The 17234-nt window shown below is 38.0% G+C and overlaps 1 protein-coding gene across 3 annotated transcripts in view; it reads right to left on the reverse strand.

Moving 5' to 3' along the window:
- Positions 1-1383: 1383 nt before the first annotated feature.
- Positions 1384-17234, reverse strand: part of CADM2 (cell adhesion molecule 2) — a 570185-nt gene continuing 554334 nt past the window's right edge. For all 3 annotated transcript variants that reach the window (XM_083855090.1, XM_083855089.1, XM_083855091.1), the window contains 2 exons: positions 10700-10822; positions 1384-9098 (listed from right to left, as the gene is read on the reverse strand). In XM_083855090.1, the coding sequence (XP_083711216.1) occupies positions 8980-9098; positions 10700-10822 (242 nt within the window). In that variant the 3' untranslated portion in view covers positions 1384-8979. The remainder of the gene's footprint in view (positions 9099-10699; positions 10823-17234) is intronic.

Here is a 17234-nt window from a genome sequence, read left to right on the forward strand (position 1 = left end):
TATAATGCCATGACAGGCTGGTACAAAGACTCTGTAGTCAATGAAATTATTCTCAATATTCAGTGAAATTCCAGGCAGTCTTTGTAGTTTAAAAGAAACCCTGTTTGTTTTCCCATTTGAAAACAGACAAACAGAACCCCACAGAACTCTAAACTAAAAACCAACCAAACCAAACACAAACAAAATCAAACCAAAAACCCATAGAAAAAGGGACTTCTCTCCCACAGAAAGTGGGAAAGAAGGTTGGGATTTTGTTGGCTGTTGACAAAACCCAACTTGTTAGCAGCATTTACAGATTTAGGACTCTTTTTATAAGGGAACCACATGAGGGACAAACCAGGTTAGAGTGATAACTGTAAGAATCTACTCTCAGCCAGGGAAAGGCACAAAGCAAAGTGCAGTTACCTATGGGTAATTTTTGGCTGGTGACAGAAACCAGGACGGTACTAAAATTACAGCTTGAATGCAAAAATCTATTAATCAGGGGTGAATTGAATCATTTGCTGGACTGTCATTTTCTGGATGGTGTCATTTTGCTTGGGCACAATGTAGACTTCCAGCATGCTTTGCCCTAAAAATCATGGGCATGTGACTGAGGAAAATGTGAAAATCTGTACTGCTGCTATATTAAAAAGGTCCTTATTACACTTTAAAAAACCAGTGAAGAGGACATATTTTGGTTTAGTGAAAAGAAGCAATAAAACTAAGAACAAATCCACTGAATTCAACAGGACTCTACATTTGCCAAATGTGTGCTTAGTTTGGGTCACAGGAAAACTGAGATGCACAGTGCAAGAGCACTCTGCAGGGGGGCACCAACCTGGGACTGGTTTCTTTTTCATAAACACAGACACACTCAGAATTTCCTCCCTCCTCTGACATTTGTCCCTCTCCCTCTGAGGCCAGTGGCCTTCTTGCCCTTTACAACATCAGCTCAAACAGGGTAAGTGGTGCGGAAAACCTTGTATGAATTCCATAGCTCCTTCAAGAGGGCTAATCCACCATTTAAGTCCCACAGGCTTAAATGCTTTTCATCACTTGACCTCTTCATAAGGATGAATTTTCCCCTACAGTGAGGATGGCATCCGACAGCTGTTACTTTGTCAGTCAGAAGAAACTACAAAGCAATGCACAATAAATAGCATATAAGCATCAAATCAAAGAATAGAATTTGTAATTCTGTCTCGCATATAATTTCCTTGGAGTACTGTTTAAAATCTCAGAATTAATATTTCAAGAAGAGTATGATTGCAACAATTCTACCCAAAATCTGCTCAGTGAACAGTCTGTGTGTACAGCCACTGGTCTAAATCAACTCCACCGCCAAACTGGCAAGCACCAGGTGATGTATAAAATGAATAGACAATTCAGAAATGTCCAACAGATAACTAAAATTGAAATTTTATTTTTTTTTCAATAATATTCATCAGACAATTTTCTGACAAGACTTTTCTGAAAGATGAAGTGCAAATGGGAACCCTGTAAGAATGTTTAGAAGAACTGTACATGACATTTTTAAGCGCCACCAAGTACACATTGAATACTTTGTAAGTATATAGGCATAGCAACATGCAAGTGTCATGTACCCAACATTACAATATGCATTTTGTCTGCTTAAAGTTATTAATGAGGAAATAAAATGAAATTGATGTGTCTTATCATCAGTGCAATATGTTTAATTCCCATTGATGAATTTTTTTTTTACAGGTTAGTGGTTGCATTTCTGAACCATTCAAATATATCCTTCTTAGAGCCAAAAATTGCCAGTGTAAGAGCAAAGCACACCAGAGTTCCTAGGAGAATACACTCGCACTGACCATGAATAGATGAAGTTGTTATAGTCCTTTCACCAATTATGCCTTATTATTTATTCCAGGAAACTTCCTGCTGAACTGAAGGGGTTTTGTAGTTATAAAATATCTAGGCTAAAAGTAAAGGATGCACAAGGATTGCTTTATAATTCTTTTGAAAAAGAGCTAAATAGCAACTCAAACATGTGCATTAAGGACTTGAGCCTTGTTCTTTTGAAATCAATAGGCGTACTGTACTCAATTTTGATGGAAGCAGGACATATATGAACCCAGTAATCCATGAGTTCACTCTCTTGGCTCACTGTTTTAGCAGAAGCAGATGACTGGAGGTTATATTTGCATATTTCTATGAAAGGTATATAGGGGTATAAGCAAATCTGCATTCAGAGAAAAAGGACGACATGTGCAACTGCGTATTTACTAACATCAATCAATATGCATAGAAAGGAGAGAAAGGGGAAATGATAAAGAAATCAGCCCAGCAATTAAAGACTATCCTCCTCTTTATAATCAACATAAAGAGTTGATGATCATCCTTACAATCTTCTTTACAAGCTATTACTTTAAACTCACTCCCTTTACACCTATTATAAAAACCTTCTCAATATTTCATTTTAGAACAAGACTGAGAAAATGATTATGTTTAGAAGAAAATAGCATTGGTGATTTTCAGCACTATGCATAAGGGCAGGCTAAGGCTGTCTGTATTTGTGCTGAAACACGAGATCAGAGCTCACACATGAAACACTGCTGGCTTGACCCAGAACACAGGGAAAGTGCTGAAGTGCTGACCCCAACAGGCTTGGCTTTCCACCTGAAATCTTAAAAAAAAGGGAAGAAACAAAACCCCTTGAACTTTTCTTTAATAGTAGCACAGACTGGTCCTTTTAGAGGAGATACTTTTCCTTCCTCCTTTCCAATTAGACCATTGCTTTTAGCCCAGCAGAGAATAAATGACTTAAGACACGGAATGTGGAGGGCAGACCTACAGTAAACACAGAAGCCATGAAGATTTTTTTTTTTTTTTAATTTTTTTCCCCCATCTACTGCAAGCCCCTAGAACTGTAGACTCATTCAAATTGGCTTCACACCTTCCGTCTGGTTGTGAGCACATTAAATATTGCTGAGGGAAATGAACACAGCTCGGCAACAGGATGATTCCTAGACGCTGGAAGAATTCCCTTAAGGGCTGCTGGAAGCGCACGAGGCTTGGAGCATCCTGAGGATGTGGAGTGATACAGAAGTGTGCTGTTCAACCATGTTTGTACCCTTATTTTCTCCTGAGTTAAAAGAAGTGCAGAGTGCCGGGTAAGGTTCCTCGATAGCAAGAAGGAACTGTGCTAGCTTCTCTTAATGCCAAGTGAACAACTTTCATGTGTTTTAGAGGCCTTAGGTCCACTCTGGAAAACCCTGTAGGAAGTCCTACTCTCAAAAGAGTTTCTACTTTCTTCTGTTGACATCAAAGGCTTCTCTACTAATTTTTCTCCTGCTTTAGTTTGCAATAGTCCTTCTCTGCTCCCCATGCATTGAGTGTTTTTAATGTAAACATGCCCTGGCAATATTATGTTTAAATAAGTAAGAGACAAGTCAGGATATCTCAACAGTGTTGATATTGCATATTTAATTCAAAAGCTTGCATGTGCTTTTTAAAGTTTCTCTTCATACGTGCATGCCTTACTAGGAAGAACTGTGTTGTAGTTGGATTGCAAATTATTATCTAGAGCTGACTAAATATTGATGTGTTATAGCAGTTTATTTTTAAGCTGTTTGGGATGAATCCCCAGCCAGTGTAAATTGGCCCACATTTAAGGCAACAGAGTGAAGCTGATTTATACCAGCTGAGGCTGTGTCCTTATGCCCTGTTAAAAAGCTAAAACTACACCAAAATTAATAAGAACAGGGCAAGAATTATGAACCCAGGCAATATTTTTCTACCTATTTTTAACAGAAAAAAAAAAATACAATGATCTCATTTCAAGACTAAAGCAAAGATTAAATAGTATTTAAAATGTATACAAATATCTCATAGCTAGTACTTAGACTAAGAGGTAGATGTCATATTCTAGGAATAGTATAGTGTGGAATGATGCTAATGGCAGTTGCTAAATACATTTATTTGCCTGTTTGCTACACAGGACACACAGGAGGGTGATAGCAATGGCAACCACAAGAAGGCTTACAAAAAAAAAATCTTGTCTTTTGCTAATCTGTGTTATCTGTCTTTTGGTGCATTTCTTCTGGAAGGGCATGATGGAAAAGTGTCAAGAAGTAAAAAAGATCTATAATACAAAACTTCATGTTTACAAAAACCTTATCTTTATCATCAAAGGCATCCTCTGTACTGTAATGGAAGCATTTTATACTTACAATTTAAGATTACCTGGCGTTACTGAGCAAGTAGTAGAAATTCCAGGTGAAGTGATTCAGCAAAATAGGGGTCAGAAGAATGCAGCTCTCTCTCTCTCTCTCTCTCTCTTGTTCATGCTAAAAATACCAGGGCATATGGCAGCGTATTTCAGCATCTTAACATACTAGGCTCCCTTGAGGACAGAAAAAAAGATGAAACTTGTGCTGTTGAGCCAGAAATAAGATTACAGAACAGTGCTGCCAGACAGTCAGAGTCCTGGCAGCAAAGCCATTAGAGGAGTCAGTGTGTCTTACTTTGCCTAAAGGTGTTTCAGTGGTATTTCATGGTGCTCCAAGAAATGGAAAGCAAAGCTGGTGAGAATGAGGAGAGGCATAAGCATTTTTTTATAAATTAGTTGTCACTGCAAGTAGAGGAATTACACATATTGCATTAGGATATCCACTGCTTGTAGATGTACCTTCCACTTTCACCTTGTGACTGTTCGGGGTCACCCCCTGCTTGAAATAATCAAAATGCATATTATAATTACATGGTTTTCCAATATCCATACACAGCAAGTACAAGATACTTACATGTAAGTACACTGTATTTACCTATATTTTTGCATAGTTTTTAGTGTGTACTTTGTGCCACTTAATAAAAAGCATTACTCAACATTTTTTGTTGTTGCTGCTTTTTCTTTATTATAGACAGCTCGTTCAATTAAAGTTGGAGTAGCTGGGATTTTTGGTATGTTCATCACAGATTACCAGTTCCTAGGAGTGTAGAGATCAGACATTTGGAGGAGTCTGGGTAAGCGGTGGGGGAAGCTGCAGCATGAACATTAAAGTTTTAAATCACCTTTTTAATTAAGAAACGCAATATCAGATTTAATGATGCTAATTTAATAATAAACTTACCTTTGATTCGAATGGAATTCTAAAGGTAAGAAGTCCGTTTTCCTTTTGGTAACACTTTACAATAAGTGGCACTAAATTACACTAGAACTGCTATGTTACAGGGAATTACATGTAACTACACTGTAACTGTTGAAAGAGCTACTGTACATGTGCGTACATGGTAACCTCAGTGCTGTTACAATCATGAATTACATAATTACAGATGATTCTGTCCTTTCTTTTCATTGAAATAGCTATATATATATATTTATATATATATTATACTGCAATGAAAACACACAAGATGTTAACTTTCATGTCTCACTTGGAAAAGAGTTGGTGTTCTTCATGTGTTCCTTTAGAGAGGGAGTCTCAGTGCAAGGCGAACCATCCTTAAGTAGTGTGGAAACTTTTTGAGATGTTCTAGCTTAAACTCTGAGCCTCAAGTTAAACATCAGGTTCCTTAAACTGTCTCTTGGTTTGTCAGATGACACTAAAAGAGTGGGATGATGCACCCCTTGTCTTCTGATGCACCGCTTTCTCGTTCAAATCGTGAGAATGTTCTTGAAGCATTTAAAAAAAAAAGAAAAAAAATAAAGTCTACATCAAAAAGTTTAAAAAATAATCAGCAATCGACACTGTAAACAGTACACTGGCAGAAACTAGCTACCTGGTCTGGAGAAAACTACTCTGCAAGTGAGTGAGGGAGAGGAAGTCACATACATTTTAGTGAAGGTGGTTCCCATTCAGAGCCTTCATTTTACACACTCGCGGGGCATCTCACACCATCATAAAAATTTTTTAAGATTTTGTTTTCAATTTTTAGAATGGGAACTCGAGCAAAAGGAATGGGCAACTGGCTTTTAGCCTACTTAATGTCATTAGTGTTGAGCCATGATTCTGCTTACAGAAAAGAGGGACGCCTCTTTGTACCCAGTGTAGGAATTTGGACCCGTGAAGACCAGACAGGTCTGCAAAGTGCTATCCAGGTAGAATGCTCTGCGTGGGGCTTTCCACACCTGCTGTGCACAGCTGCAAGGGACATCACCAGGTGCAAGGCAATGGAAGATCAAATGGGTTAAAAACGAGCACATGTGAGGAGTTTTAATTGAAAGCCAATGGAAAAAAAAAACCCAACAAACTGCTTTAACAGTACAATTTCTATGTGTTTTTTTTGCCAAGTTGAAATGCTGTTTCTATGCCACTGGAGAATATGGTGTGAAACAGTTACCACAAGGCCAATCCTGCTTTTGGAGGTCCTACCTGACCTTGGCTGGGTAATGGTGCAAGTAACAACCCTACTATTCAAGCGAGCTGGAGTTAGGAAGGATGAAGGAAGGCGTAAACACCATGCTGGTGGGGAATTCCACTTGAACAAATAAGGCCCTCATCCAGGGAAGCACTTTGTTTATAAGCATATGAACAGTGCCTTATACTGCAAGGGAACTTCTCTGACGCCTCAAGCTGACTATGTGCTTAAAAGCTTAGTTGAACTGGGCCCCAGGTCCTGAAATAAAAGTTTGATACTGTACTAGAGCTAATATACCTTACTGCAGTGATAAGAACCCATATTTTTGGTATTAAACTGAATGACTTCCTTTGCCAGCCTTTTTACATGTTTATGTTTTGAAAGACATGAATATCTTGTAAACCTATACTAGTTTTCAATGTGTCTAGTAGCACCTACCTGGTTCTCTCAAACTACCATATTATATTAACATATTATTGCATTTTTCCACAGATGGGTATGGAGTGAACTGTAAAACAAGCATGCAATCACATCAATGCAGACTTATTTCTTTAAAATGTCATACTGTATATGATTTATTATGTTAACACTCAACCACATCATATTATTTATGTCTGTATATTTTGAAAAAAAGTGCTGCTTTGATTGACGTCACCCTTTTTTCTTAGAAATTAACAAGATAAATGCTTCAACAAAAACAATTAAAATACTCTAATATTGTCCTTAAAAGGTTTATATTCTTCTGATAAATAATCTGTCACAGCACCTTTATCTTCCATTTTACCATACCACATGATGTCGTATTCCAAATTCTCCCTTCCCCACACAAAAATAAAATCCCAGGAGAAAGTCCTTTACAGCAGACCATCATGCTTTTATGCTTCACAAATACATCAACCAGAGAGAAATACTTCTTTTTGTCAAAGGTGCAAAAACACAGGAGCAAAGCGAGCTCCAACTAGACCAACTTGCGTTCTCCAGTGCAGAATCATTTCCAAGACCTGTTATGGCAACCTTTTCTTTTCATTGGAAGAGGAAATAAGCCGATGGGCTTACAGTGTTTTGTTGTCATATTTAAGAGCATGTGATTTTTCAGCTGTCAATTACACAAAAAAAAAAAAATTAAATCAGAAATAATCCAAAACAGAGACCTTCACTGTGGAGCTAAAAGCATGGCAGGAATTCTCTATCATTCACGGTGACATAAGTTTGTACCTCACAAAATGCATAGACAGGAATTTAATATAAAGAATTAGTCCATTTACTGTATACACAAAACATATATCTTTTGTTTTAACACTTCTATTTTTTCTTTTTTCTTTTTTTTTAAGTTTTTTTTTTTTTTTTTTTAAGCTTTTTTTTTTTTTTTTTTGGCAAACCAACATAGAGAAGCAGCTCTGGAACTGCCAAATTAAAAACTGAGAATTTTAGCAACTCAATAGTACTTTTTAAGGATAGTAATCAAATGTGGTTGTAATTTAAAACCTGAGGCTGTGCACTGGTTGTTAGCTTAAAACTACCTTTCCATATAACATTGTGCTTCCATTGTATAACAAAGAAAAAAATTAACAAGAACTAGAAAAGTTTGCTGCTGAACAGTGCTAGGACATACAGACAAAAAAATACTAACACATGTTATCTACTCAGAATATTGATTTGGAGTCATATCTAAAGGGATATAATGGACATTAGAAAATGCTTACTTGTGACTGACTTAGCTACTGCCAAAAAAGTTGAATATGTATCAAATAATGTTTAATTGAATTTATTATATGCACTATATACAGATACTAAAATGCCTTGCCATTGTGCCCCATGAACACATCAAATTTGAGTAGGCAGGTGAATTCATGTTTAGCAAATAAATTATAAAAACATAAATTACTCAGAAAGTTCTCTAATCTTTGTGACCCCGAAAGTGAGTGAAAGGGCAGGACAAATTTTTTCAAAAGAAGCTCTATTACCTAAATTTGTAGAATCTGTATAGATATTCACCATGTTTTCACCACGGAAACATGGCACTGTTGTCAAGGTACCATTTAAATCATAACAGAACAAAGCAAAACAAAACAAAAGAAAATTCACTGGACTGATCTTTTTTCCCCACCAAATCCAAACATACAGGAAACTATACTAAACAGATTTCAATTTGTGTTTCCAAGGGCATATGTTGCAAAAACAAGTTGCTTTTTGAATTATAGATAGACAGGTATAAAATATTCTTTGTAAACCTCTAATCTCAGACTTAACGTTTTCTGTAAGTAAATTAGGACCTTACCTAATAGGACTTGTTATGAATTTTGCTCTATGACATACTAGTAGGGACATGATAAAAGAAAACTGGAAAAGAAAGCTGCATAACACTTAAATATGTAGAAAACTTGGATTAAGATGATGATTAACATTGTTAAGGCTGTATATTCAAGCACTGTATGTTAAGAGAGCAGTGGATATGATTTTTAGGCAATAAGAAATGTCCTGTTTTACGCATGATACTGTAATTATAGAATGATGATGTCAACAGCTGATTGTTGGCATAAACTGGCTACTTATAGCAGGTATGTGAGTTAATAAAGATAGCAGAAGATGGCAGAAATGAATTCTGAGAAATGATAGCCAGTTTTCTCCAGCAGTCAGCCTGATAAGTAAAACTCCAAGATTCTAGCTCTGCATCTAAATGAAATACTCTTTTTTCTCCTCTGCATTGACTTGGCTGCCTTCTGCATTGATAATGGCTGTGTCGGCATCAGGGGCATCTTCAGCTCCTTTTGCTTCATTTGTTAAATATGTTCCTGTAGGAATCAGTACAAGAGAAAAGAAAAAAAAAAAAAAAAGAAGAGAAAGATTAGTTGTTTTTTTTCACACTGCATTATTGCTAGTACATTTCAAACAAATGTGCTCCAGTTTTTTAATGAATGAAAAAAATATTTTTACACAGTTTTTAGTATACATCATAAAGGTCTGCTCTGCTTTTTAATTTGTTAAGAAATATTTACACCGATTCCTATACTGGTAAAGGCACATACACAAACTCTAGTATATCCACAACAAATTAAGGAAATATTTTAATAAAACTCCACTTTGTCTAACTGCAGTAATGTGCAGTATCTTTTTCAATTATAGAATAAGCGATAAAATCTTGGTTATTTCATGAAATAGCTATCCATCAAAAACAAAGCAATTTTTAAGACTTAGATATTCATAAACATGCTTTTTTTTTTTTTTTTAAAGTGGCCACTGATCATTTGTATTTCTGTTTCCCCTTGATCATATCGATGCTTTAATTTTACAGAACTGTATCATAGTAGGTTCCAAGAATTACGAAACTGAGGTAGTTTTATTAACTGAACTAACTCATATTATACTATCACAGCTATTTTTTATGCTCTGGATATGAATGAAAGGAGAAATGTGTACAATAATCAAACTTCTCCTTGTGTAAAGCATTATTTATGCTGCCATAAGATTTGCAGCTGTTCATTCAAGAAAGTAAAACAAAAGAGACACTCTTTAACTGACTCATTAAAAAAAATCTGATTTTCTCTCATGTAGTCCAATCAAAATAAAAAGATGTTTTTTATCAATTTATGTTTGCTAGGTCTATGATTATTCTATCTAAAATTAGAGATACTGAATTATTACCAACTCTCATCTTCCTTTTTTTTTTTTTTTTTTTTTTTTTTTTTTTGAGGGGTGTGGAAAGGGAATCAACTGAATTTTAGCGAAAGACCTCTACAAGCTGTACAGAGGTTAAATCTCAAGGCATGATTTTGGAACTAACGAGGTCAAAATCAAATCATAGAGAAGTCAGAAGTCAGTGTCACTCCATTCCTGTTATCTTTAGTGGCAGAGGGGACTGAAAATAAAGGAACCAGAATTATTAAGGTAAAACCAGAGAATAAAGTAAAGCTAGCCCCAGGAATGAACCCTTTATTCCAGTGGGATCGTAGATAAACTGATTTGAAAACTTACAACTGGTTTAAAATATTATCTTTTAAACATTCACTTAAAACACTAGCATAATCCATCAAAAGGAAAAATCTTGTTCATTCAAAACATATGTATTCTGCTGAATTAATATGCTAGTTAAAACTCTGAGAACATGATGAGAACATGTAATCAGGTATCAGGAGTTATGATCCAAAACCAAGGGGTGATCTTAACCCCTGGTCTCTCTAAATCACTGACTTATCACTAACTCCATGTCCTTTGCCTTAGCCAGCCCACTGGAAAACCGGTTAAAATTCACAGGGACTTCGCCTACAACTGGACTGAGAACTATTTTTTGTTTGAATCATTTAGCAGAGGGGGGAAGGTGAAAGGGAGTGGCACTCCCAGGTGATATCATGCCTTCCTTCCAGGATTGACTGAACTTCCACAGAGCGTGTCCTACCTTTATGTCTTGCCAGGTATCGACCGAGGAGAATTATAGAACATAGTGTTACAAAGACAACTACAGCCACTATTCCTCCTATAAGAGCGTGGTCAGGTCCAGTCTGTGTCAAACCATTTGGATCTGGAGGGAGAGACAAAAAAAACCAAATGTGGTCCTACACAGAGCAAAAAAGAAATGACAGGAAAAATTCACAATACCAAGTTTCATATGGATCATCTTTAAAATAGGGCATATCTCTTTAATATTCAGCACTGTTATATTCCCACTTTTACTCCCAGAATCTTATCGACAACACAGTGCTGCTTGTATTCCCAGACTGTTAAAACCCTGAGGACATCACAGTTATGAAAAATATTACCTTATTCTTCTTTGGCAGAGGTTATTAAATGGAAAAGGTTTCTAGCTTTGTCCTCACCATTTTACAACTGAAAACCTGGCCATAGCTATTTATAGAAGGAAAAACAAGGAAGTGAGAATTGGGGATCGGACAGCATCAGCACATCAGCAGAATAGTGTCTGCATAATACATAATTTATGGGATTGATTCTCAGTGGGGAACTCTGATGTGTTCTCTTCCTCTCATTCCTACCCTCTTGCATCAGAAATAAAAAGGTAGATAAAGCACAGCCGTGCCAAGTTCCTCTGCACATGGCTGAGTCTGCATGGATTTGGTCGGATAAAGGTATCAGGCAACCTGAAACTCATCATTCAGACTCAAGCACCAGTTTGTGACTTTACTACAAATGCTCGATTAACACCTAGTGTGAGCAAGCTGTAACAGATATCACAGAGTCACCTGGGATGGAAAAGACCTTTGAGATCATCAATGAAGCCCAACCAATGAAGTAACAACACCTTGTCAACCAATTCATGGCACTTAGTGCCACATCCAGTCACTCCTTAAATGCCTCCAGGGGTGGTGACATCACCACCTCCCTGCCCAGCACATCCCAATGCCCAATCACTCTTTCTGTGATGAACTTCTTCCCAATGTCCAACTTAAACCTCCTCTGGCACTTTAGTGTTCTTAAACCTCTTGCTGTTGTCTTCAGCCCATTGATCCAGCCTGTCCAGGTCCTTCTGCAGAGCCCTCCTACCCTCCAACTTGGTGTCATCTGCACATTTGCTAGTGGCAGAGTGAATCAGCACATTCCTTTTCCCAGCTCTGGGCAGAGCACTGGGAATTACCGTCAGATCCAAGTGCTCTGTGCTGGTCATCTGCCTGCTCTGTTGCCCTATGTGTCACCAAAGTTGCCAAGAGACAATCATGGGAAATGGCTCTACTTTGGGATGAGTAATCCTTCAGAGCTTTTAACAATGAACCAGCAACCTGTGACTGTTGACTCAACAGATAAATGCAGAGGTTAAAATTTTTATCTGAGGATCATGACATGGTTCCTGTTATAATGAAAACGCCTTTGCTATGAAGTAACAGTAATTCTCTGAAGATGTTATTAGTGTGTGTGGTATGCCACAATCATTCCACTCTCACTGCTTCAAGGGCATTTCCCTTGTAGGAGCTGTTTATATTCTTCAAGTAGTTTGCAAACAACTTCTTTGCTTTGCAAAAGGGAAAGGCAGGAAAAATATTTACACAGAGAAGAGGGCAAGTTTGTGAAGATGACAGAAAGGCCTCTGATAATGCTGAGGAGGTGTGATTCCGTAACACCATGATTACATTCTGCTGACCAGGATAGCTATATGGCAGTAAGATGCATGGACACATCTGATATGGGACTCTCATGAGGTGTAATAAGGCCAAGAGCTGGTGCTGCACCCAGGTCAGGGCAAATCCTGCTCTCAGTCCAGGCTGGGGGATGAACAGATCCAGAGCAGTCTGGCTGAGAAGGACTTGGGGGTGCTGGTGGGTGAGAGGCTGGACATGAGCTGGCCTTGTGCTCTTGCAGCCCGGAAAGGCAAATGTGTCCTGGGCTGCCCCCACAGCACCATGGACAGCAGCCAAGGGAGGGATTCTGTTGCTCTGAGCCACTCTTCTGAGATCCCATCTGGAGAATTGCATCCAGTTTTGGGGATTCCAGCACAGGAAGGACAGGGACCTGATGGAGTGAATCCAGAGGAAACCACCAAGCTGATGTGAGGGATGGGGCACCTCTCCTGTGAGGAAAGGCTGAGAGGATTGGGATTGTTCAGCCTGGAGAAGACATGGCTTTTGGGTGACCAAATTGTTGCCTTCCAGTACCTGAAGGGAGCCTGCAAGAAAGATGGAGAGAGACTATTTACAAGGGTACAAGATAATGACAGGACAAGGGGAAATAGCTTCAAACCAAGAGTAGGTTTAGAGTAGATTTTAGGAAGAAATTTTTCACTGTGGGGGCAGTGAGGCACTGGCACAGGTTGCTCAGGGATGCTGTGGCTGTCCCGTCCCTGGAAATGTTCAAGGCCAGGCTGGATAAAGTTCTGAGTAACCTGGTGTAGTGCAGGGTGCTCCTGCCCATGGAACTGGATGATCTTTAAGGTCCCTTTCAACTCAAACCATTCTATGATTGCAAGATCCACAAACATGTGTATATAAATATAATGTTCCATAGATGAAACAAAAGAATCCTGTTCTCCCTTCCTTTTGCAAACTGTGAAGCATTCTGCAGCTACATTTTCAGGCTTGCTGGAGCACAGAGTGGTGTGGTACAGATTCCGTTCTGCTCTTAACAATCACTGGACTCATCAGGCAGGACTTTGTCACTTATTGCTGGCTTTCCGAGCTCTCACGAGGACTTTGGGGAAGCTGGTCATAGCACTTCTCTGGACATGACGGCAAATAATAGGTATTTGGCCTCAAAGAAGCCAGAAACACCTTTTAAAGTCAGCTCCCCTGCACCCTCTTCCACCTCCACATCCTCCTGGCACGGTGCTACTGGTGGTGGCACCAGGTTGAGTACACATCACCAGTCCAGCGGGGATATAGGCTCACTTTTGGTCATTAAATCTGACCCCAAATCCTGTGCACCAGCAGACCCACAGGGGACAGCAAGAGTGCTGAAGCATTGCCTTCCCAAAGCAAGAGATTGGAGCACTCAGCCTTCCTCTCCCTTGCCTTCCAGGGGCTTTGTGTTCTCAGTGGAGCAAGGAGGAGGTGGCTGTTTGCTTGAAAAGATGGAAGGTGACAGCTTTCTTCAGGAATGTCACCCTGCTTGAGCCATCTAGAAAATTCCTCCTTTTGTGCTGCCTGTGGCAATGTTGAATAAAGCTCCTCCCTGCAGCAAAAGGCCAGGGCCCATTTGGACTCTGAGGACCACCTGTGTCCCCAAGCCCTGTCTGTGACCTGCAGGAGCTGCTCTTCCACAGCACTGGGACAGGAGCAGCAGGAACATGTTTTCCCATTCACAACTGGCTCCTGCTGGTATGCTGCCAGTAACACTGAGGAATAAAAGGAGATCTTTTTAGGGATAATATACTTCCTGATGCAGAGCATAATCCAGAGAAGGGTTAGCACAGGACTTTATCTAAAGGCATTTTTACAAAGCTGATTGAAGTGCACAGCCTTAGCTCAATACCCAGGCTTACAACGCATGTCCTCTGTGAGCTTTAATAAACATTACAGATAAAAATCCTCACAATGCACTGAGATAAACACATCTCTGTGTTTTTATCCTCTGGTGATTTCTGACATAGAGTGACTCACTCCTCCTCTGACATACCTGATGTGACTACAGCAAGTGACCCAAAGCCAGCCTAAAGACAAGGTTTCTACGTATTAGTGTGGATTGATGAGATTCTAATACTGTTTTAGGCTGAATTTTTTAACATTAAAATTATTGTAAATTTGTAATAGTTTAAAAATAATGTAATTTTTTTTAACATTGATATCCAATGTAAATCATTGGACTGCAATGATTTACAAGTAGCATGCAGGTAGCAGCATATTTTTGCTTTTACAAGTTTACAAGATTGCAAGTAGCAGCATATTTTTTTCTCTAATCTCAATCTTACTATCAAAGCCAGAATATAAACCAGGTTGGTAGTGCAAGAGAAGTTTGACCAGAAAAAAACCTTATACACAGCCTATTATCATTGTATTGCCAGTGAACAACTCCTTTGTTAAAAAGGAAAAAGGAAAGGAAGGAGAGAAAGGAAAAGATGGAAGCAAAGGAAATAAAGATTCTTAAAAGTGGCCAACATTTTCTTGGCAAGTAAACCTTTTTTTGTACCTCAAAATGAAAATCTGTACAACATAAACAATATTGTGAACAGGAAGCATACCTCATGAATAGTCTTCTCATAGAAAAATAATGGTAGCATTAAATATAAACACGCTCTACATTATGCATACAGAGTAATGCACTATACTTTTGCCTTTCATGAAATGATCTAAGCCCCATGAATGAATTATAGATCTGGGGCTTTCTATCATGGTATAAATAATTACTATTTCAAAATGTGCCCGAGCAGGATCTGAAAGACAGAAATACAGGGATTTGGAAACTATGCTTTTTTGTATTTTAGGTATTTATACAGTGAACGTGCATAATCATTCAAGTGTTCTGGGCACAAGTGTCAGCAACTTCCATTAAAGTTCCTGCAGCCACTGACCACTCCACAGTTTGCTTTCCAAAAAGCACAATACTATTCAGATTTTTTTTTTCTTTTTAGATTCATGTTTTAACCTTCATGGACTTTACCAAGTAAATCCTACCTTGCCATGCACACAACTCCAGCAAAAGAGATCTTAGATATGCAACTATAAAATAAATACTTATAATTCAGCTGTTTCCATTAAAAAAAAAAAAAAAAAAAAAAACAAAAAAACTCACACTGTTACTGTTTTAATACATACTAGTTTTTGCTGCATGAGCACAGACAGCTACAGGAGTCATGGCCTGAAACAGCAGAGTTACAACTTTGCAATCAGACTAGATCATCAGAGATCAGTTCTTTTTTCTGCTTATTTCAACCTTTGATGAAACTAAGAAAATCATATAAAAACATAATGACACAAAACCTCTCTTATTTGCTCTTTTTTTTTTTCCCCTAAATTTAGAAAGCTTCTTCAAAATACTGATTGCCAATGCTGTGAAAATGTACCCATTTTTTGGGGGAGATTTCCCTGTTACTGTTTGTTCACAAACTGTGAATACACTTAAATGACATAACACACACTTAAATTAAATAACATTCTTAAAATGACTTAGAGGAAAAAAAATCTCGTTTTTTTAAGAGATGAAATGCATCAGATAAACCTTAGACCCAATAAATAAGTAGATATGCACTTTTTATGACCCGCTGACAAAGTTTCAGTGTAGAATATTTAAATATGAATTCACACTTTGGTTAAGTAGATAAATTTTGGAATAGTTTTTCATGCTTTTGCATAAAGTGCATGTTAATTATTCACCTAATTTCAGTTTCTTCATGCATAAGTTTCCTTCTTATTTATGCAGAGTTGACTTGACTGAGCAGGCTGCAGGAAAGGGTCAGATAACCCTTTACTGAGCAAAGGCAAAACAAGAACATTTGTGAGTGCTGAAATGGCATATTTTGGGGAATATGTGCTCAAGTAGCCCTCTCTTTTGCAGAATATTATCAATATGCATTCTTGGCTCCTATGCTGAAGTTTTAAAAAAGTCACTCAGTGCATGAGATGTCCTAGGTTTTGAGGCATCCAAAATAATATCTTGTATTGACCATTTCTACTATTCAAAAAATTGGAAATATCCTAATTTGCTGTGGAGCTTAAACAGCATTCACAAAATGAAGAGTTATTAAGTATATGTATTATTCATAAATTTCTGTTCCTTAAGGCTGGGAAAAGAAAGGGCTGTCCCATTTCTCACAGAAGTACTAAAACCACCAGCTTACAGTCACTTTTACTGATTTCACGAATAATCAAATTCTGTGGCAAAGTAGACTTGCTCCAAGAAGGGATCCTGGGGCACGGCTCTGTGTTACAATTTATATGGCAGAAAAATCTCTTCCAATGACTCCTGATTCTTTCCCCATATTCAGGGACTTGTTATCACCCACAGTACAACTCAAATATTTAATACTTTCAAACCTATTGTTTAAAGGGCTTTCCTCAAATCAGATCAGTAAAGCAATGTGTATTTTAGGGTGGGAAAGCTCAAAAAGTACAAAAATTAAATCAATAGCTCTGTCTTATTTGAAAGGCTGTTGAAACAGTGCAGGTTGAGTATGAAAATGAGTGGTGGAAGACTGTGAATACTTCTGGAGAAAAAGACCCTCAAATCATGAGACATCTAAACCTGCACTGCTTTGAAGTGTCCTAACCAGCAGAGACCAAACTACAACTAGAGGGAGAGAGTAGTTTGAGGATTTCTGAAGTCCATCAGTGAATGCAAATTACATTAGAAATATTCCCCAGTGGTTTTTTCTTCAAATCAGGTTAATTTCCCAAGGAGAGGAGAGCTTGTGTAATCATTCCCTTTCACTCTGTTCAAATTATGAACCGTGGTTCCATTACAACAAGTTTTAAGAGACAGTAAAGAACTTAAGAGTCTTGTTTTCTTAGAACTAACCTGACAGGACAGGTTGCAGCAGGGGCTCAGAGCTTATTAAA

This window comes from Zosterops lateralis (genome assembly GCF_965231275.1).
Source record: "Zosterops lateralis genome assembly, chromosome: 2".
NCBI classification, from domain to species: Eukaryota; Metazoa; Chordata; class Aves; order Passeriformes; family Zosteropidae; genus Zosterops; species Zosterops lateralis.